Genomic DNA, 20836 nt, shown 5'->3' with positions numbered 1-20836 from the left:
TTATTTGTTAGTCTCAGTTGAATTTCCTAAAGTCTCAAGCTGTTCCCACGCAGAGGTCAAGTGATCAACACGGTCTTCTGGGTTACATAAAATCCAGTTTAAAGTCATTTGGAAATTCAACAGAGTATCTGTGTATTGGTCTGATTCCTCACAGAAAAAAAAGAAAAAAAATTGTTGTTTTTTTCTGAAAAGGGTTGATATTTTTACCCAAAACTCACTCAGGCAGATAATTCTCTCTCTAAGAATTTTCCATGTGTGAGAACTAGATGAGAAGCTGCTAAAATACTTGAGAAGGTTTTTCAAACGTTTCACAGAAAAGGCTGTTTCTCTCTGAAAGGGGTTCCACACAGAGAGAATAGAAACCAAACCCCCAGAGTTAGAGGATCACCAGCGTTCAGCCCAATCTGCTCCACATATCCAGCATAATCCCTCCGCCATGCTGGGAACACTTCCTTACCGACAGAGCGTGTAGGAGTGTGTGTTCGGTTAAGCAGGGTGTTAAAACATTGGTTTCTATATACTATGCACCACAGTTAAGCAAAACGTATTCCGCTTCAACAAGCCATGTTTTCTTCTTTTTTTTTTCGTGATTTTCCCTTTGAATTCTTTAAACTGTCTTTTCAGAAGTTGTTTTGTACATTTTCTTTTTGAATAAACCTACTGTATCTTGGTGCCTTAATCTATAGAAATTATAAAAAATATTTTTAAAATGATTGGAAAGCAAAGATATTTAGCGAGCATCAGACTTCACATAAAAAAAACGTTTGGGTCAAATACTTTTCTACAGCACGAATGCTTCCATGTATCTATCAAGGGTCATTTCTGATTTTAAGACTTTGTCACACAGCCGCTGTGTTCAATTTGTACATTTTCCGTTTATAAACTTCCCGTCTTTCGTGATACAAGCGTGGTATACATCAAGGGTTTCGGCCGGCGGGTCTTTATATGAATTAAGTTTTTAGGTGTTCAGGATTTTGGGTCAGTTGAGAATTTCGCAGTTTACGCATATTTTATGTATATACGCAATTATTACGTAAACTTTTTGCAATTGTGTGTGATTTTTGCGAGATGCATATGCAAATTCGTGGCTTTCCACGATCATTCCACATATGTCTAACTGACTTTTCACGCATTTACCACAGATGTATGACTTTTATATGGCAAATACGGCGCACATTTAACATTCAAATTTTGTAATTGAAACGCGAATCACTTATGACTTCCATATAAACAGCGGAAAAAATTACCCACGGTTCATGTTCTTTGTTGATTTATGTGTTCTTTGCGTTGTTTATTCGTACTTCTTCCGTGGTTTTAACGTGATTCATTCGTGATACGTCTGTGAAAATTCCACACGCAGACCACAACTTTTCTTACTTTTTCCATGTATATTCACGTATGAACAATTTTCGTGCAATATGCTCAAATATGTGCAATATGCTCAAAATGTACGCAACGGCTGACACTAAAACTTTATTAAATAATAGTCCTAAATATTTAAATTTAGCATAAGGAAATAGCTGTGGTTAGCACCAAAGAATGATTCTATGTCTCTCGGTATGAATCCTGTTTGAAAATAAAGGGAACCAACAACAGGTGTAATCTCCCACGTAACCAGTAGGTGGCTTGCTGCATAAGCATTCCTTATTTAATGTAATCCAACTTTAAAACGAAAAACAAATTTGTAGCAACTTTTTTGCTGCGATGGTTTGATTTAGTTTCCATGACAACTATGCTGAGGGTGAACTTTTTCCTTGTTTCACTTTTTTTTTTGCCTTCATCTTATTGGGCATGCTTTGAGAATGCTAACCTCCGCTAGCTGTAACTCATTGCTGCTTATTTTTCTCAGCCATTTGACGTCTCCGTAAAGCCTAACGCAAAATAAGTCATTTTCTTTTTCTAGATATACAGTATTTTGATTCTGATTAAGAAGATTTTATTGCTATGTCGGCTAACGTGAAAGAGATTGCGGATGTTTCTCCGTCTATTGTTCTTGTTAAACAAGGTGTTAGAGGATTATTGGATGGATCGGTGTCCGGTTTGACCTGCGCCTGGCTCCAGGAAGGTATGTTCAGAGACGCTTTGACCCCCACGTGACCCAAACACACAAACACCCTTTTTTTTGTTTGGTCTATCTAAATTTGTTTTCACTGTTTTGACATGAAACACTACCCTTTTTTCCTCCCTCGTTTCTTTTTTTCCTCCTCTCCTTTAATCTCTTTCTTGGCTGTTTGTTAGGACTTCCTCTGTTTTCAGTAAAAGCTGACTATTTTTAGCTTCTGAGCCTCAGAGGACCAGAAGCCATTAGAGATAGCTTGTAAACCAGGCAGCTGTCTTCCTAATCTGAACAGATGATTATCTAAAAACACTACAGACAGGCTGATTGCTGCTCTGTGCGCGCTATACCAAGAATCAATGGCACTTAAAGCAACTCTATGCACTATGCTTTGGTCATTTTACTCCTTTTTTTAGTCTCTGACCTAACAATTGCAATTGTGCTAAATGTCTGATTTTTTATGTTTTTAAGCAGTTAGATGTATTTTTTGTGTGTGGAAATAGCATAAAAAAGGATAAAAGTGTCTAAAATACACAAAAACCCATTACTCAATTTACATCAGAGTCAACTTAAGAATTTATTTGAATACAAAAAAATCTGTCTATAATATTAGTTCTTATTTTAAAACCCAAACCAAATGTATTCTTGAATATAGTCTCTTGAACTATATGATAGAATACTATCCATCCATCCATCTTCTTACATCTCTCTACTCTTTGATTCGGATTATCTCCAGACTGCTGCTATGGAGGCCAACAACCGTCAGAATTGAGTCGACTCTGTGGGCTCAGAAATTGCTGTTCCAGGAGGTAAAAAACATGCAGAAGCTGAACTGGTAATTTGGCTGCACAGAACCAAAGCCGTGTGCACTGGAGTAAAGAAATTACAACCACCTGGTGAGACGCTGCTCCGCAAACTAGATTTTGTAAACAGCGGTGATGTGAGTCAAAACAGGAAAGCGCGTCGGTGTGTTGTGACAGGCCACTTCCTGCTGCCCTTTCAGTACCATGATGTTTTGCTTTGCTGCTGATGGGTTTTCCTGACCACCCGTTGATCCATGTGGTTACTCTACGTTTTTTCTTATTCTTTCTGTCCAGGTTGTTGAAAAATAAATCAGATTTTGTTAACTGACAGCTGAAGCCAGATTATGAGGGACCAAGCGACCAAGAAGAATATTAGAAACATAAGAAAACATACAACCTGGGCCCCTTAAAAGAGGTCAATAAAAATAGAATCAACTCAAACAACCAACTTAACTTTAACTTAAAGACTCACTCCAAGTAAAATTGGGTTTTTGTTTCTGTAGCATTTTTTTCATTAAGAACTTTTATCTTAAAATTGAGTTTTATTTAATATATTAAACTGGAAGAAAATGAAAATGTGTTATTAGGGTTTACTACCATTTTGTCATCATGTTGCAGCATTTTCATGTGGTCCACCAGCTACTGTGTTTGAAATGCTCATCTGAAAAACTAAAAGTTCAGAGAGTTCAGAGCTTTTTTTCCTTCAAACAATCAGATTCTTGACCCACCTTTCAATATTTTGGTCTTTTTCTCTTCACTGATCTGAGCGCTCCCATCCTGAAGCACAGAAGAGGTGGGGATATGATCATGAGATCATGGACAGGTTAGGTTCGGACATGATGGACAAGCAGGGTGGAGGTAACAGGGGAACAGCATGACCAGCAAGCAAAAAGCTTTTGAGATGTGCCTTAAATTTGTGACCTGACCGCATCGTGAGCAGGTAATGAAAGCAGAAATTGAGGCGGAATCACAGAAATGGAGTTGTTGATGTTGATTGCTGAAGGCTGAGAGCCAGAAACGATTCGCTCTTGTAAGCATGAAATGGGAACGTTGGTATTTAGGCCTCTGGGGTATGTCAGGAAATGAAAAATGTTGAATCAAAGACACAGATTCTTTCAGGAAAAAGAACAGAAGAAGGCGAAAATTATTCTCAACAATCTGCCCTGACTGTGAATGCGGCTGCTATGAGGCTGTAAGAACATGCCAGGAAGCACAGAGGATGTTAGCACAGAACCAGGGAGTCTGGCAGTGACAGCCAGTCATTGTACTTCTAGAGCTGATTGGATCCCACTGTCATTGTGTCAGGAGGAGTAACAGACCCTTTACAGATGTTGAACTGATAACAGAAGAGTGGACGGACGTTATACATGAGTATGAAGTCAAAGGGCTGGAAAACCGTCAAACCAGGTAGGCTAGACATTGTTAAACCAACTGTAGCATCTGTGGCAGAGACGGTTGAGAGGCAAGAAGATGAAAAGTGTTGTTTGTGTTGTGGTTGCAACACCTGGAAACACCTGGAAGCTTTATCCATCCATTTTCTCAAGGAATGGGTTTACGATAGGGGTGTGTATCTTTTCCCCTCGAATGATTCGATACAAATCTTGATACATGGATCATGATTTGATACAAGAAAGGTTCAACTAACTTCAAGTAACCCCTCCCCTCTGATGTTACGAATAGAAAGTGCACGCTGGTTCCAAGAAGACAATAGTAACTATTGTTGCTCCACTACCTTTTTTTTTTTTAACGTGCTCTTGCTAATCGTGCATTTTTTTCATGATACTATTTCTGTAGTGAAAGTGATTCAATTTATAATCTGGCCAATAAGATGCTTCAATAAAAGTAAGTTTGATTAACAAATTCCGTAGCCCTCTTTCAAGTGGTAGGAATGTGGCCTTCCAACAAACTCAGTCCTGATTGGCGAGAATGGTTACCATAGAAACGATGACACAGACAGACTCGAATCAATCTCTACTCACTGACGTTGTCTGGCTACAACATGGCGATGTCCATAACATGAAAAATGGCAACTGAATTGACATAATTTCATTGGAATAAGAAGTAAAAAACAATCGATTGATGACATCATATTCACTTGGTCAAGGTATATTGTACAATCCAATTATTTTACCTAAATGGATCCAATAAGAAATAAAATAATCATTTGGCATTTAAAACTGTAAATAAAAATGCTGTCTTTCTTGTGTTCTGTGTTAATTGGCTGTTTGAAAGTTTAAAGGGGGTGACATAGTCTATATAGGGACGTTTTGAAAATGACCTCAAGAGGCCCTCCTAGGTTTCAAGATGACAAAATAAATTCATTTCTTCAGCAACATCACTTGGAAGTAGGCTGTTTTGGATTGTTTGCCTGGTTGCTGATGCCACCTGCTTGGTCCACTTATACTAGTAACCCAAAGGTTGGTTCTTGTGAAACGCTTTAAGATGCAGCATTATCCACGAAAAGTTTTAAACAAATAAAGATTGATTTTATTTGATCATTCATCATGAGGATATAACACAACCAAGTTGTATCTAGTTGGTCAAGTCAAGTCGAATCCTATCGAATCCAATCAATGAACAAACCATCTGCTAGATGAATATTATGAGTCTAGATGCCCTGAAGAAGAAAACCTGTGCTAGGAAAGAATCATTTGAATGAGAAAACCTGTAATTGCATTTTTTCGGAACCAAAAACTATTAATTTGGCGGTATGATCTTGTCACACAGATTGTCTGAGGAAGCTTCTTCTGAAACAAAGATCTTCTGGTTCCAAAATGTTACCGATCATTATAGTGTGTGCAGGGTTTTTTTTTTGTTTAAACACAGAATAATTAACCAGAACCTGCTTTCTGATGCATAATTCATCAGACCTTTTATTACAAGCCTGTTGGGAAAACACAGTGATTTACATTATTATTTCATCAAGCAATTGAAAAATCAAACTGTCAATGGAGGAGATGTGTGTGCGTGTGCGTGTGTGTGTGCATTGATGAAGTGGACCCCAGTGGCTTGCTCTTGGCCTCCATCAGGGTATCAGCTGCAGACATGACAATATTGTGTTAAGTTTAATGAGGGACCAGATAAATATTTAAATCGGGCTCATGAATAAAAGAGAAGTCACATCTGAATCATTGGGGGGTTCAAACTGAAAACACAGCAAAAAGTGCCCCATCTCTGATTATTGCAACATTACACTGACTCGTATTTACTCGCCGGATGTGATCTGCGTGTGTTTTCTCAGATGACAGCGCATCGGCAACCAGCAGTATGGAGGTGACCGATCGCATCGCATCCCTGGAGCAGAGGGTCCAGATGCAGGAGGATGAGATCCAGCTCCTCAAATCTGCTCTGGCCGATGTAGTGCGCAGATTAAACCTGTCTGAGGAGCAGCAGGCTTTGGGGTCTCGCAGGGGCCCCACCAAAGGTAACAAACTTCAATCCCTTCTTTGAAATTTTAAACCAAATGAGTAGATTTTTGTCTTTGTTTCCTCTTTGTGTGTGCAGCAAATTTCCCCTTTAAGCTCCACTTTCTTGCCTTTCCTCTGACTCATTGATCTTTTCCTCCTCCTGTCGTCTATTGCCCTGTGCTTTGTTGTGTTGTTGACTACATGTATGTGCATAGACCCTCCTAAGATGAGAAAGTCCCCTTCAGCAGACAGCAGTGTTGGGAAGGCAGGTAGGCCGACTGTAGTCTGGTCTGGTGTGTTCATGTGCACCTTCCTGTCACTGCTTAGCCTTTCACTGGGGGGTGGGGACACAGATGTTTGCATGAAGAGACGGATAGAAATGCACTCGCTTAGCAAAAAGACTATATTTCAGGTTGCTAACACTGGGATGCTTTTTATTTATACTTTGTGGTCCAAACCCAAATGTTTTCTTTTTTTGTGTGTTTATCCTAAGCTAATCTGTGTTGAACAAATGGCTGTGTGCATTTAACCCATTGACTGTATATGAGAACCGGACTGAATGACCTTTCCCCTCGCATGTTCCAAACAGGACGCACCTGCTGGCTCCAAGAAGCCAAAATCCCAGATTTCTATAGAGAAATTCGTTAGAATGTTACTCAGTTATTTATTTGTCAGTATAATAATTCTTGCTTTAAGACATTTTTTAATCCTCAAGCAATCCAATTTTTTTGGGAGTATTTTTCTTTATTGCAAGTTATTCAAGTTATAAACTGATCAATCAGATGCCTTAATAAAAGCATGTGGCCTTTCGTCCAACGTTTAAAACATTTGATTTACGGATTTGGTGTAAAACGCTTTTACATTGTAAAAGTAGGTATTGTATTGAGTAGTTATTGTCTAACTCAACGAATCACTGCGTACTGTTATTGTCTGGCTCCAACACGGTGACATCTGTTTTGTAAAAAAAATGGCGACTGAATTGACTTCATTTGGTTGGAGCCATTTTCTATAGCGTCTCTCTGTTACAGATAAACATGCTGCTCTTCTCTTTCTTCCAGCCAGGCCAATGATCGCCACTCTGCCGTTAAGGCCAACAGTAAACAATGGGACCATCCTACCAAAGAAAGGCGGCGGCACTCTGCCCTCCCCGTCTGGACCTGGATCCAGAAAGGAGTCAAACACAGCAGCCAATAAGAGGTAATGGGGATAAAAATATGTCTCATTTATTCTAAACACAAGCCTGGTGTGTATGTGGCCTAACAGGCCTGTTTTTGCAGTGTAGCTGTTCTAATCTGATCTGATAGGGGAGCAATAAAGTTTTTTTAAACTTGAGTAGGTATTGTCAGACAAAAATAAAACCTTTCTGAGGTGTGTCCTTCTGAGTTCATAAGCTTTGTCCTTCACTGATAGTATTCTCTCCTTCTCCGTGATGTTAAATCCTGTTTTTTTTTCAAATGTCCTGCATTTTTGTCCAGTTTGTCCCATATATCTCCTTCTGCCAGACTTTTCTACCTGCCCCTAAGGTGAGAGTGTCCCCAATTTACCATTTGGTCAAAATCTAACCTCCCTCACGCTTTTAAAAGGTCATCTTCTGCCATTAAACTATTCCCTAAAATTGAATATATTTTTTTACCACTCACATTTTCTCTTGCCTGTGCTCCTACCTCCATTTATTTTTGTTTAGATCATAAATCTCTTGAGCTTTATTTGTGTTTTTGTTGTCTGTTTGAAGGATTAATCTAAAATAAAGCCCGGTCACACTCCTCGACTTCAATACCCTGTGGCCCAATTATGAGGGTATGATTTCTCAGGAGACAAACCAGCAAACAGCGGCTTCTCTCCAAAGAACATCCAACCTCTGCGGAAGCGATAACAGCAGTGGATGGTTTCTGCATCTGAATGGACTTTTTTTTTTGTCACATGAAGGGGGGATTAAATGACCCACAGGCCTACTGACCATCAGTCTGCTGATTGAGCTTTTTCCTTTGTGCTGTCTGCAGCTCAAACATGCAGATCTAGGCTGTTCGGTCCTGATGATGCATTTATGATTGTGGCAAATAGATTTAGAGTAGGAATAAGTAGAAACCAACAACAAATGTATTCAAACATAATTAATCTAAATAAAAATTAGCCTCAAATGCAAAAAGGTTTATACAAATAAACTCCTCGTGTGTCAGAAGATTTATAAAGGTCAAGTCTGTCCATTACAAGAGGCCTTCAGCTCTTATTGGTTTGCTCACCTAAAGTCGAAACCTTTTCTTTATTGACGTAAATACCTTTAGTTTGTTATTTTCCTGTGTTGGTTTAGATTGTTTTTCGATTTGGATAAAAAAGATTTTTGGATGACTCCAACATCTTCACGCTCAGTTTTGCACACACTGACGCACACACTGGGTTTGTGTGGCACGTTCCATAATGCGCTAAAACCGCCTATGGCTAGCCAATTCTAGCACTTGGACCTACAGTTGGAAGAGCCTTGGTCTGAAATGTCAAAGCGGTTCAAATCTCGTTCTAGGCTTTTTCTTTCACACCCCTATTCTAAATCTGCGTTTCCGACCCCGGCGTGAAAGTAGCATGCAGGTGTTTGTCAAATGTCCTCTGGAAGATGAAAAGCTTTGAATCGGATTTGGTTGGGGTTCGTTTAGTAGACATTATAAGGTCTATGTGTGAATGCTACACTTCCTAAATGCAGACAAAATACTTTTCTTAGGAAACAAAAGGAGTGGAAACCAGGGAAATCATGAAACAACGTTCATTTGACTCATACCAAGCCTGGAGTACTGTGATAAAATAATAAAAAATAAATTGACCCTTTGAACGTAAACATACTGGTATACATTAGGGATGCAGTAATTCACTTTCCTCGTGATTCTGTTCAATGCTGTAACATACGGTTTTAACACCCAGAGCTGTGGCATCCCTATAGTGGAAATGGAACAAAATAATTTGAAGTTCCCTCTCTTGCTTTTCCCTCTGAAGCACTGTGAGGAGAGCCAACTCTAATGAGCACGTCGGGACCCTTACTCGGAAAGATTCGGGCGACGCCAAAGGCAACCGAACTCGAGCCGGATCGACTGGCAGCAACTCCAGCGGCAAAAGAAGCGACAGGTAGGACCATTGCTTCTTCTCCTAGTTTAAACTGTTTTAACAGGGAAACTGGAAAACCTAAGCTTTTCTGATGTGACGCTGAAGTAAAGAATGAAAATGTGGAGCTTATTGACCAACTGTGTGTTTGCTTTACAGCAAGCAGAGGGACCCGGTGTTCAATGCAGGTAAGAACTTGTACCTCTTTAACATCACACCTGAAGGATTTTTCTTTGCTCTTTAAAAACCTTCGTCGGAAATGTTTTGTTCAGTGGTCCCGAACCCCCAGGCCGAGGACCAGTACCGGTCTGTGGGACAGTTGCTACCAGGCCACATAAAAATAGAAAAACACAATCTACTTTTTTTATGCTTTATTTACAATTTGATTCTGGAGGAAATTTGATTTCGGAAAACAAATAGATTCTCCATTTCATCCAACTCATTTTTGACGTCTGTCAAATCACTCAGTCAGCAACTGGCTGTCTGTTATGAACATGCTGCTAATAAAGATTTTTAAATTGTGGATTCATGTTTATTATTATGTTTAGAAGATAAAATTTGCCCTCAAAAGTTGAAGAAAACTAGAAAAACAAAAACTAATCAGATGCCAACTTCAGCATCATACGGGCCAGTCTATGAAAATTTAGCTTGACAGAAAACCGGTCCATGGCCTGAAAAAGGTTGGAGATCATTTCATTTGATTATTTCTTAAAGTGCAAAAAGTCACTTTAAGGTCAGCTCAATGGATGTTTTTCCCATCATCCATCCCTTCATATTTCATTAAATCCTCACATTCCAATGTCAATTCTTCTTAACCATCTTTTCAGCTTTTCCCACATTTTTCTTTGTATGATAGTTTTTACATCTAGTTTATTGCTAATTTAAAATTTAATCAAATTTAATTTTATTTTGTGAACTTTCAACCCTTGTTGTGTTCAGGTCAAAATTGACCCATTTTCAAGTGTGAGAGTGTTTGAACCGGACCACTTTGCCATTTTTGAAAATTTTGTTAAAATTTCTGATGGGTTATATAGTTTTTTTTGTTTTGCGTCAGGCCTGCACAATATAACACAAATTTATCGTTATCGCGATATCAAGTTTTCTTTTGCACAAGATTGCAAAAGTCGGTGAAAATTGTAATCAATTGTTACCTTAAATGTGCTAAAACAATCTTATGGCAGCTTGAAGTATTTAACGAATCAAATAAATCTCTTAATGCATTTGACTGACGGATGGACTCCCTTAACATCATAGAGCAGTCAGAAGGAGCCCTGAGCTGTTAGGTATTCGCCTCCTATGTAGACGAAGGTGTTTGAAGTATAAATTAAGTTATGTGTGAATTTTATTTAAATTAAACTGTTGCAGTGAAATGGAAATGATAGTTGTTTAGCTATTTGTTCATTTATCCCAAGTTACATCATCATCGCAATGTTGATTACAAATATCGCAATTTTTCCTCATATCTTGCAGCCCTACTTGTTTGCGTGTTTTTTCTTTGTTTGGCAGCAAAATGTTGGGGTTGACCCCACCCCTTAGCTGATTTATTTTGATCGTTAAATCATATAAATCAGATGTCAAATAACAGAAATGGCTGCATTTCAGCGTAGAAACTTTGCTAAATTAACTTTGAGGCACGTCTGATGATGAGAAAAAAGCGCTCCGCTCTTCACCTGGTGCCTGTGTGTCTCTTTGATCTTTACAAGGGACGCGACGTGTGACCCACTGCAAAGGTAGGCCAGGCTTCCTAACCCCTCGTGCCCCCTGTCTGCATAGCTCTCTGGACACTTGATAATTACTTTTCACTTAAAAAATCACATCTGCAGTTAGTACATTTGAAGTCTACCTTTAATTTATTTCATTTTGAGGTTTGAAAAATCCAATCTGAGCTGTCCAGACAGAGGCATAGACTGTGTGAAAGCAGCCTCACTAAAAATGTTTAGACTGAATTCATAAAGAAGCTCCTGATTGTTTGCAGTTCATGTGTTGCTCACCGCAGATAAAGTGGCTTCTGCTTCGCCCAACTTGTCTGTTTGCTTGGAGCCCCACTTTAGCCAGAAGGGCACTTTGTTTCCTGTCGCTGTAGTAACAGTACAAAGATGCCTGACATTTGCTGTCCCACAGCTGCTCTGAGCCACTTTCCCCAGCTCTTGCAGCTCTTTGATGCAGATTAGCCACTGCTCTTGTCTTCTGCTCGCTTACATTATAAACACAGGCTTTGAAGCAGTTTTCTTAAGGCTTGTAAGCTTCTTGTTTGGGCTGAACTGCCACAAAAGTCAGAGTTGTTTTTTTAAACATGTACTGAAGTTTATGTTTAACCAAAAAAAAATAAACAATTATATATAAGGCAATTCAAATATTTTCAATAAAATTCTCAACAAATCAGGCAATGATTTTGTTTTGGACCAGATGTATCTTGTCATAAAATGTACGGTGGCCCTGATGTTCAAATCACATCAACAAATCAGTCAATGCAAAAAAAATTAAAGATCACAAGGACAATTAAAATAGTAAAATAAATAATAAAAAACCAACATTAGAATTTCAGAAATAAAGAAAAGATTACCAGTAAAAAGTTGGTACTGGCAACCGAAACAGTTACCAGTACAAATTAAAGTTGTGGCAAGCAAGATCAGCTTAAAATGGGGCAAAAACTGCCTTTTTTTAAATTTATTTTTTCAAAATTTACGTTAACAAAATTGTTAAGAATTGAAGAAAAAAAGCCTTAAACAGGCAAAACTGACAAAATTGTTAGGGTTGCCAGTTAAGAAATATTTTTTTCGAGCGATATGTCTGGTTCCAGTCAAAGACTTCCGGTTTTGAACGTGTCAGCAGGGATAAACTAGCAATAATTGCCAGTTAGATTGGTGACACATCTGCCATATTGGTTTGTTCTGTGAGTGAGAGTGGCGGCAGTGGGCCAGTCCATCTGTGTTTCCCCGTATCCGTTGAGTTAATCAATTAAACCAGCTGACCCTGTGCTGTCTTATGTATGCTCCCTTTGCTCTTAGGGCTTTGATGTGTTTCCTGTATGCAGTGGCGGAGCTAGAACATGGGGAGCAGGAAGGGGGCAGAAGACTTTAGAAGGGTGGCAAATGAAAACAGCAGAGTGGGCGGCCATTACAAACGAATGAATCAAATACGTCATTTGAGGGGCTCAAGATTTTATTTCAAAATATTGCTTTTTAAATGCTTGTAAAACTTAAGGACGCTTGTATTGATGATTTGTTAATCTTTGTCAATAATGATATGAATATTTACTCAAGCATTGGGGGCAAAGCTTTTTAGCTCCGCCCCTGCCTATATGTTAGGACTTCAGTTGTGTATTTCAGCGTGGATGCTGACATATCCTGTAGAGATGGACGTTTCAACATGCTTTAGTGGAACACCAGTGTTTAGTAACCCCCAAAGGAATTCTGCTGATTCATGTTTACATTCGCTCCTCCTTTAGCTTTCTTTGGGTGGGTGTGTGACTCTGATTTACTGGCGCTTTATGCTTTATTCATAAACCGAAAGTATTACCCAATTCTAAATAACTTACAAAAGCTTTCTCCACCCTAAACGCCTCCTAAACCTACTTGTTTCTGTTTTTCCCCCTCTTGCATTCATCCGGCCCTGAAAACCTCAATAACCGCCCTACTGCATCATCATCATCATCATCATCATCATCATCTTTTCTCTTTTCTCACAGTCACAGTACAGCTTTACCTCAACAACTCTGTCAAAAGGATAGAGAAGAGCGCTGAATGCTCCACTTTTGGTGTTATGGCTCGTTCAACCGCCAAACCTCAACCACTTTCCGACAGCAAAAAGCCCAAACGAGGGGCCGCTGTCAATGTGTTGTCAATCCGAAAGATCCCAAGTTGTAGCCTGAAGCTGAAAGAGTTTGGGACTCTGCCATCTCCTTTGCATACTCCCACTTATTGCAGTGCAACTAAAACACCCAGCCAGTATTTTCAGATTTGTTACTAGGTCATTCAGGACACCCATGGACCACCAACTAAATTATATGAACCGTGCAACCATCAATCAAAAGACCCACACTGATAAAAATTCTGTTTTTAACGTTCTTGTGTCATTTTTTCTGATGATGGAGGACATATATGAAGAAAATTTTGCTTCAAACTGAATTTCTGCGTATTCCTATATTCAAATCAATGTGAATACTAAAAATCTTTTTTTTTGTATTTTAAATGTCACACAAAACCTGTTGTCATTTTGACTGGTTTTAATTTCTCCCCATGTTCTTCTGATTCATTTCCAAATGTCTTTTAGTTTGGATTTTCCATTCCCCCATTATTCCCGTGTGTTTTCAAATAATAATATTTGAATAATTTTTCTGTCCATTTAAACTTTGTGAACATTTTGTGAAATTCTTTGCAGCTTTTTTCTTCCTGCTGTCACCAGTTTGTGTTTAAAATGACTAATAAAAGCCAGTTAAAAAGCTCTGTTTGCATGCTTAATCATTTACCACCTTTAACTGGTTGCGTGTGAATAAAAAACATATTTTTCCAGCTCTACTCACTCTTCCCACCCCTCATGAATGACATTTGCGCTTCAGTCCTTATTGACTAACTCTTGACACCGTAAATTTGGCTTTGAGCCGTTATTTCTCTGTATATTTGTGTCTGACTAACTGTTTCTGTTTGTTCAGATGAAGGATATGTGAAAATGTACTTGAAGGGTCGCCCCATCACCATGTACATGAACAAAGACCAAATGGACAGCTACTGCCTGGAGGCGAGAGCCGAGCTGCCAAGCAACAAACTCAAATTGGACTGGGTGTATCCTTTTGCTTTTGAATTAATAATAGTAATAATAGAGCACCTGCATGCCTTTGCTCTTTTGGTTTCACTATTTCTGCAGCATCAAACACTAAATTTAAAAAAGGAAACAAAATAAGGTCATTTTTGGATTGTGATCTATGAGAGGATGCTAGAGATGATGCTCCTGCCTCTTACTTGTCAGAGTGCATTTGCTCAGATATTCTCTTTCACTGTCTGCGCTGAGCTCATTGCTCTGCAGCCTGCAGACAATAATAACCTGCACACAAGCTGGTCCAGGATGGAACAAGCAGTTAGAAAGGAATTTGATCCCATTTATTGATTTATTTTATACTCTGCCAGAGTCTTTGCTCTTCTCATTGAGTGCTTAGTCATGCAGAAATCCTCATAAAAAGCCATAAAGGAAAGAGATTAAATGGGGGAGAAAATAGGAGTGTTTCTATGCCTAAATGTTATCCACTTTTTAGCGCATGTATTTTAAACCTGGATTTTTTTTGCACCGTTTGTGTTTGAAAATATAGAAAGAATCAACTGGAATTTCCCTCCTTGACAGTTTTGAACTTCCAGCTATGGTTACAGGGGAAGAGACTGTCGCTCCAACCTGTACCTGCTCCCCACAGGGGAAACGGTGTATTTCATAGCCTCGGTGGTCGTCCTGTTCAACGTGGACGAGCAGCTGCAGAGGCACTACACAGGACACACGGATGACATCAAATGGTCAGTGGAAGCAGAGAGCATCACACCCTCTACAGCATTTAGACTTGCATTAGCACAGGAAAGGCTATATCTAATTTTTTTTTTTTTTTTTTACAAGCTTATCTCAGAAAACCTGTTCTCAGTCATTTAGACAGAAGCTTTTCAGTAATTGAAATATTGAATGAGTGAGATCTTGGGTTTTTATTCACATACGTTTGTTTAAACAGATTGGATTAAAGATTAAAAGGATGCTTTGAAGCCCAAGCGTTTGAACTTTAGTATTTTGTCTAAAATGGGATAAAATTGACTTAATGTGTCTCAAGCTCCAGCACATGCTCCAGCCTTTCATGTTGTATGCCCTCATGTTTATTTAATGGGTCTTCTTGAATTTAAAAAAAACTGTCTAAGATGTCTATTCTTCTTGTCTTCATTAGCTTGGCAGTCCACCCGGATAAAATCACCATAGCAACTGGGCAGGTGGCCGGCACTTCCTCAGATGGAAAAGTAAGTATATTTTTTAACTCCACATTGAGCCAATGAAGTGCTTCAGACATTACATGCATAAACTCCTTTATTTAAAAAAAAAGTTGCTGCAGATGCTCCTTGTTTCAAACACTGATGCTCTCTCTCTCTTGTTCCTGCTTGAATGTTCCCATGCAGCAGCTGGCTCCACATGTTCGCGTATGGGACTCTGTCAGCCTCAACACCCTTCATGTGCTAGGTGCAGGTTTCTTTGACAGAGCAGTAGTATGCCTTGCTTTTTCCAAGTCGGTATGGAAACACCTGCACTTCCCCTCTATGCATTTCTGATTAATCACAATCAATATTTCGAATGGAAATTAAACTTTGACTTTTGCACGTTTTTGCTGGCTAGAATGGAGGCAACACTCTTTGTGTGGTTGACGATTCCAATGACCACATCCTGTCTTTGTGGGACTGGCAGAGAGAGGACAGACTTGCTGAGGTTAAGGTATGTAAGTCTTCTCTCTGTGCTCCAACAGCTCTTTTTTTGTACCAAATTCTTTGTCTGTGCATCACATCAGGGCTCCAATGAGTCAGTCTTCGCCGCAGACTTCCATCCCACAGACAGCAACGTCGTAGTGACTTGTGGGAAGTCTCATCTATGTTTCTGGACCTTGGAGAAAGGCATCCTGGTCAAGAAACAAGGGCTGTTTGAGGTAAATAAAAAAAGACACCTGGAGAATTTGAATCAATCAAGGCAAAAGATTTGGAAATTGAGGCAATCCATCAAGTGGTGTGCTACAAGTCCTTCTACAGTGGTTTTAGAGCACCTGTTTGTTTATATGTTTATTGCAGAAACAAGAGAAGCCCAAATTTGTGATATGTGTGACCTTTGCGGAGAATGGAGATGCAATAACAGGAGACTCCAATGGCAACATCCTGGTGTGGGGAAAAGGTAAAAATCTTTGTTTAGGAAAGTTCACAGAATGACGGTAGGTCAAAGAGCGCGTCTTATTTAACGAGTCGCTGGGGACATCTCCAGTGTTAAAGGGTTAAACAGGGATGTAATTATCCTCTCCTTCATGTACACCGATTCAAGCTTAAATTGAGGTTCGAGGCAACTGTTAATGATATATTGTAGGTGTAAGTGTGGGTATGTTTCCATGGTTACCAGCTCATTGTCACTAAGTTTTCAGGAGATCAGGGAGAAGAAAACAAAGCTAAAAGTGGGCTTTATATCCTTAAAGGCCTTCTGCTTCATCCACTGAGTCCTCCTCTGTTTTCTGTGTGTGACGCCTGCTCAACTATAGCTGCCTCCCTCCCAGCACCTGACCTTTGTGGCTGCCTCCCTCATCCGTCTCATCTCTGTCTTACAGGCACTAATAGGATCAGTCACGTCATCCAAGGAGCTCACGAGGCCAGCGTCTTTGCAGTGTGCATGCTGAGAAACGGCACGTTGGTGTCTGGGGGGAAAGACCGAAGGCTTATTTCCTGGGACGGCAGCTATCAGCAGATACAAACCATGGAGGTAAAACTGTGAAAAAGCTTTCAAAAGGTGCCTGTTGTGCAGCAAAAAGGACAAGGAAACAACTTAAAAACAAGAGACTTGCCACTATTTAAAAGGAAGATATGTTTAAAAATAAAAGTTTAGCAACAAAAAGTTTTTAAAGTTTTTAAAACTTTTAAAACACTGAAAAGTGTTCAAAGTAAGAAGAAAAACTAAAGGAAATGGGAGGAGGAACAAAAGAATTGAAAGTACTCTTTAAGTGGATTAAAAAGTTATGAAAATGTTTATATAAAAATATAAAAATCACATCATTTTCACAAAACCTTAAAGGAACCCCACTTTTTTATGTTTCAATGAAATAAAACCTGATCTTATTGTGGTTATGAGGTTTTCAAAATGATTGAAAACAGTTCTAACTTTACGATAGTGAATCTTTTACGTGTTTTCATGTCCAAGCTCATAGAAAAGAGCTTGTTCCTTCACTGATGTTCTTTTCTTTTTATAGCTGGTGTTTTTTGGTTCTCTTAAATCTTCTTGCCACGCGGTGTAGAAGGAACAAGTGCTGGATTCCAAGTGAGCAGCTGCTTGCTCCATTTTCTCCCTGCAGGTGCCAGATTTGTTCGGTCCCATCCGGACCGTAGCAGAAGGCCGAGGGGAGACGGTGCTGATTGGGACCACAAAGAACTTCGTGTTGCAGGGCAGCCTTGATGGAGAATTCAAGTGCATCACACAGGTTAATGTTCTCAATAAAGCTCTTATTTTGTATTTGTTTTTGTTTTTACTTTAAAAATGTTCAAAGACACCCAACAGTTTTTTAATTTTTTTTTTAGGGTCACACTGATGAATTGTGGGGTCTCGCTGTTCATCCCTGCAAGCCTCAGTTCTTGACCTGTGGTTACGACAGACAGGTGTGTCTGTGGGACTCCAGCTCTCACCAGCTCATCTGGACCAAGACTGTTGATGTGAGTCTAAACAACACCGCCCCCTGGCGTGTGCCACGAAAACCACAAAACCCACCATGAGTTTGCATTTTTTACAAACTTCTAAGGACACATAAGGAGAAATGATTTTTATCATCTTTACACTACACTTGATTAATAATTTTAGCTATTGTTTAGCTGGCTATGAAATACCTTTATTTAAATAAACTCTACTATAAATACTTTTAATTAATTTTCAGATTCATTCACCACTCATAAGAAGTATTTTTACATACTTTTCTCCCCATTTTTACTATTTCTTAATGGCTTAATCGTATGAAGATATTTTTGATAAATTCTCCTTCTCTAAAAAGTTTCTGAATCATATTTGTTGTGACATCATCAAAACTTCACTCGGTTGAAGTTTGATTGTCATCTGCAGGACGCCGCCCAGTCTGCAGGCTTTCATCCTTCTGGAGCTGTGGTTGCTGTTGGGACTCAAACTGGCAGGTAGACGCGGTTTCACGAAAGATAACAACAAAAGAAATGAATTTAAAAAAACAATTTCCCCAGATTGTGGAGCAGTTTGTGTTTGAACCTGCAGGTGGCTGGTGCTGGACACCGACTCCAAGGATTTAGTGACTGTGCACACAGATGGGAATGAACAGCTGTCTGTTATACGCTACGGGCCAGGTAAGCTTTAGTCACAACTGCCCTTACGGGTGGATACTGGCTGTCTGTGGGGGAAAAAAGGCAAAGGAACAAATCACTCTAAGAAAGTAGACTATTAGACAATCAGAATGTGGCCACCCTACAGGTCCTTCCCTGCACACACCGTGTATGCGTGCAGCATTTGAGCGCAGTCACTAGGGAGCCAGTACTCGCACCTTAGTAGCAACTAGTGTGGTGAAAGGACACATCTACATCTGTACGTCATAAGTGTGTGCAATTCTTACAAATATTTCACGATACACTAACCACACGCACGACAATGTTCCACTGAGGCTCAAAGGCAGCTTCAAGACAAACCTGCGCTCCTCCTAAAGGCCGTGTCACACAGCCACTACGTACATTTTCACGGAATACGTGAATACGGGGAAAAAGTGAGAAAACTTCTGGTCGTTATGTGAAATGTTCACACATGTATCATGATTGAACCACGTTAAAACCATGGAAGAAGTACGAATAAACCACGCAAAGAACACTTAAATCAACGTAAAGCCAAATCTGGCCCAAAATTTGCGTGTCAATTATTGATTTGTGCGCCGTTTACGCGAAATCAAAGTTATACATCTGTGGTAAATGGGTGAAAAGTCAGTTAGACGTAGGTGGAACGGTCGTGGAAAGCCACAAATTTGCGTACACATCTCGCAAAAGTCATGCATTATTGCGTTAGATTTACGTAATAATTGCGTATAAACTTCGTAAAATATGCATAAACTACATAATTCTCAACCGACCAAAAATTTTAAACAATTCAAAACCAAATTCACGTAAAGACCTGTCGGCCGAAACTCTCAACCAACTTCTGCGGACATCAACAAACGCAAGAAACATGTAGGAATTACGTATATCATGCATGTATCACGAAAGACTGGAATTTCATATACGGAAAATGTACAAAATGTGTGTAGTAGAACGCAGATTCTTGATCCTGTTCTCCAGAATCTCATGTGAGACCATAAAAACATCTCTGTCCTGCGCCGGTTCTAACCTGTATTGAAGAATCGGTTAATAATTGAACTCAGCAAACACTCATCGGTGTATGTTATCACCATCTCCTGTCCCCATCAGAAGGCAACTTCCTGGCCATCGGTTCCCACGACAACTACATCTACATCTACGCGGTGGCAGAAAATGGCAGGAAGTACAGTCGAGTGGGGAAATGCTCGGTGAGTTCCTGCATTTAGCCACCTCCCTTAAGCCTTCATCTCTTTGTTTATTTCCCATTTTTAGCTCCAAATCTTGCTTCATTCTTCTCTTTTTGTTGTAGATAAATCAGAAACTGGTGAATTTCTAAATCAGTGAATCTGAATTTGTGTGTTTTAAAGGGTCACTCCAGTTTTATAACCCATTTGGACTGGTCGGCGGACTCTCAGTACCTGGTGTCAAATTCAGGCGACTATGAAATTCTTTACTGTAAGTACGACTGCTTTCCTCCCTTTTGTTTAAGCTTCTGATTCCAAAGCCTGTTTTCTTGAACTTTCTGACTTTTAAAAACTTTTATGATCCATTATTAATTATATAATCTTTCTCTGCATAATTTCAAATTGACTTGTATTCATAGCTTAATTTTCTTAAAAAATGTCGTCCGTGATCAGAAAAATGCTAAAAGACTGTGTTAAAAACATCAGAATCATGGTTTTAAAAAGCAGCAGATTTGATTGTAACTTCCCAAAAAAGGCCATTAGAACATTATTTTGTTAATTAGAAGTCAAAGTGTGGTCCAAAGACAGTACCATGTGGTACTCCACTTGATAAAGGTGATCACAATTTATTCCTGGTAAGAAAATAAGATCAACCAAATCAAGTCAATTAAGTCATCATTTTATTTTATTAATATTTTCCCCACAATTTTCCTTGGAGTGGGTCTTTCTAATCCAAATGCACTAAAGTAAGTTTAGCCTCTGCTTTGACCTGGCAGGGATCCCATCAGTGTGTAAGCAGGTGGTCAGTGTGGAGACCACCAGGGACATCGAGTGGGCCACCTACACCTGTACTTTGGGCTTCCAGGTCTTCGGTAAAGCGCAGCTCCATCCTTCCTTTTCCTTCTGTTTGGGTGACTTCCACTCATCCTTTTTCCGACTCTTGCCAGGTTTGTGGCCTGACGGCTCAGACGGCACCGACATCAATGCAGCATGTCGCTCCAACGCCAAGAACCTTCTCGTTAGTGGAGACGACTTTGGGAAAGTCCATCTCTTCTTGTACCCCTGCTCCCAGTTCAGGGTAGGATGTTTGTGAGGTTTCTTCTTCTTCTTTTTTTTCCCCGGAATCTGTTTTTTTTAGGAGTTTTTCCTTACAGAGAAGGAGGGTCTAAGGGCAGGGGGGCCCAGTTTAGCTTAGTCTGTTTCGTTTATTGAATTTTGTGACTGATTTCATTTTTTCTGAAAGTAAAACTTT

At 39.5% G+C, this 20836-nt stretch overlaps 1 protein-coding gene across 20 annotated transcripts in view; it reads left to right on the top strand.

Annotated features, from left to right (window-relative positions):
- eml1 (EMAP like 1) overlaps positions 1 to 20836 on the top strand; it is a 44855-nt gene that overhangs the window by 22752 nt on the left and 1267 nt on the right. For 2 of the 20 annotated variants that reach the window (XM_020713598.3, XM_020713595.3), the window contains 23 exons: positions 6101 to 6283; positions 6482 to 6535; positions 7325 to 7463; positions 7742 to 7789; positions 9246 to 9374; positions 9510 to 9538; positions 11054 to 11080; positions 14002 to 14131; positions 14699 to 14848; positions 15262 to 15331; positions 15488 to 15598; positions 15702 to 15797; positions 15871 to 16005; positions 16145 to 16244; positions 16666 to 16817; positions 17404 to 17529; positions 17627 to 17758; positions 18159 to 18226; positions 18321 to 18409; positions 19511 to 19608; positions 19768 to 19855; positions 20361 to 20456; positions 20532 to 20662. In XM_020713598.3, the coding sequence (XP_020569257.1) occupies positions 6101 to 6283; positions 6482 to 6535; positions 7325 to 7463; positions 7742 to 7789; positions 9246 to 9374; positions 9510 to 9538; positions 11054 to 11080; positions 14002 to 14131; positions 14699 to 14848; positions 15262 to 15331; positions 15488 to 15598; positions 15702 to 15797; positions 15871 to 16005; positions 16145 to 16244; positions 16666 to 16817; positions 17404 to 17529; positions 17627 to 17758; positions 18159 to 18226; positions 18321 to 18409; positions 19511 to 19608; positions 19768 to 19855; positions 20361 to 20456; positions 20532 to 20662 (2381 nt within the window). Of the gene's footprint in view, positions 1 to 1756; positions 2066 to 4130; positions 4267 to 6100; positions 6284 to 6481; positions 6536 to 7324; positions 7464 to 7741; positions 7790 to 9245; positions 9375 to 9509; positions 9539 to 11053; positions 11081 to 14001; positions 14132 to 14698; positions 14849 to 15261; positions 15332 to 15487; positions 15599 to 15701; positions 15798 to 15870; positions 16006 to 16144; positions 16245 to 16665; positions 16818 to 17403; positions 17530 to 17626; positions 17759 to 18158; positions 18227 to 18320; positions 18410 to 19510; positions 19609 to 19767; positions 19856 to 20360; positions 20457 to 20531; positions 20663 to 20836 lie in introns of those variants that run through there. The other 18 variants (XM_078940318.1, XM_078940313.1, XM_078940319.1 and 15 more) reach the window with 13 other exon arrangements.

Source organism: Oryzias latipes, chromosome 22 (assembly GCF_053564925.1).
Source record: "Oryzias latipes strain Hd-rR chromosome 22, Olatipes_Hd-rR_3.1".
Taxonomy (NCBI): Eukaryota; Metazoa; Chordata; class Actinopteri; order Beloniformes; family Adrianichthyidae; genus Oryzias; species Oryzias latipes.
The sequence above is the reverse complement of the archived record's forward strand: the minus strand, read 5'-3'. Positions and strand labels throughout refer to the sequence as shown.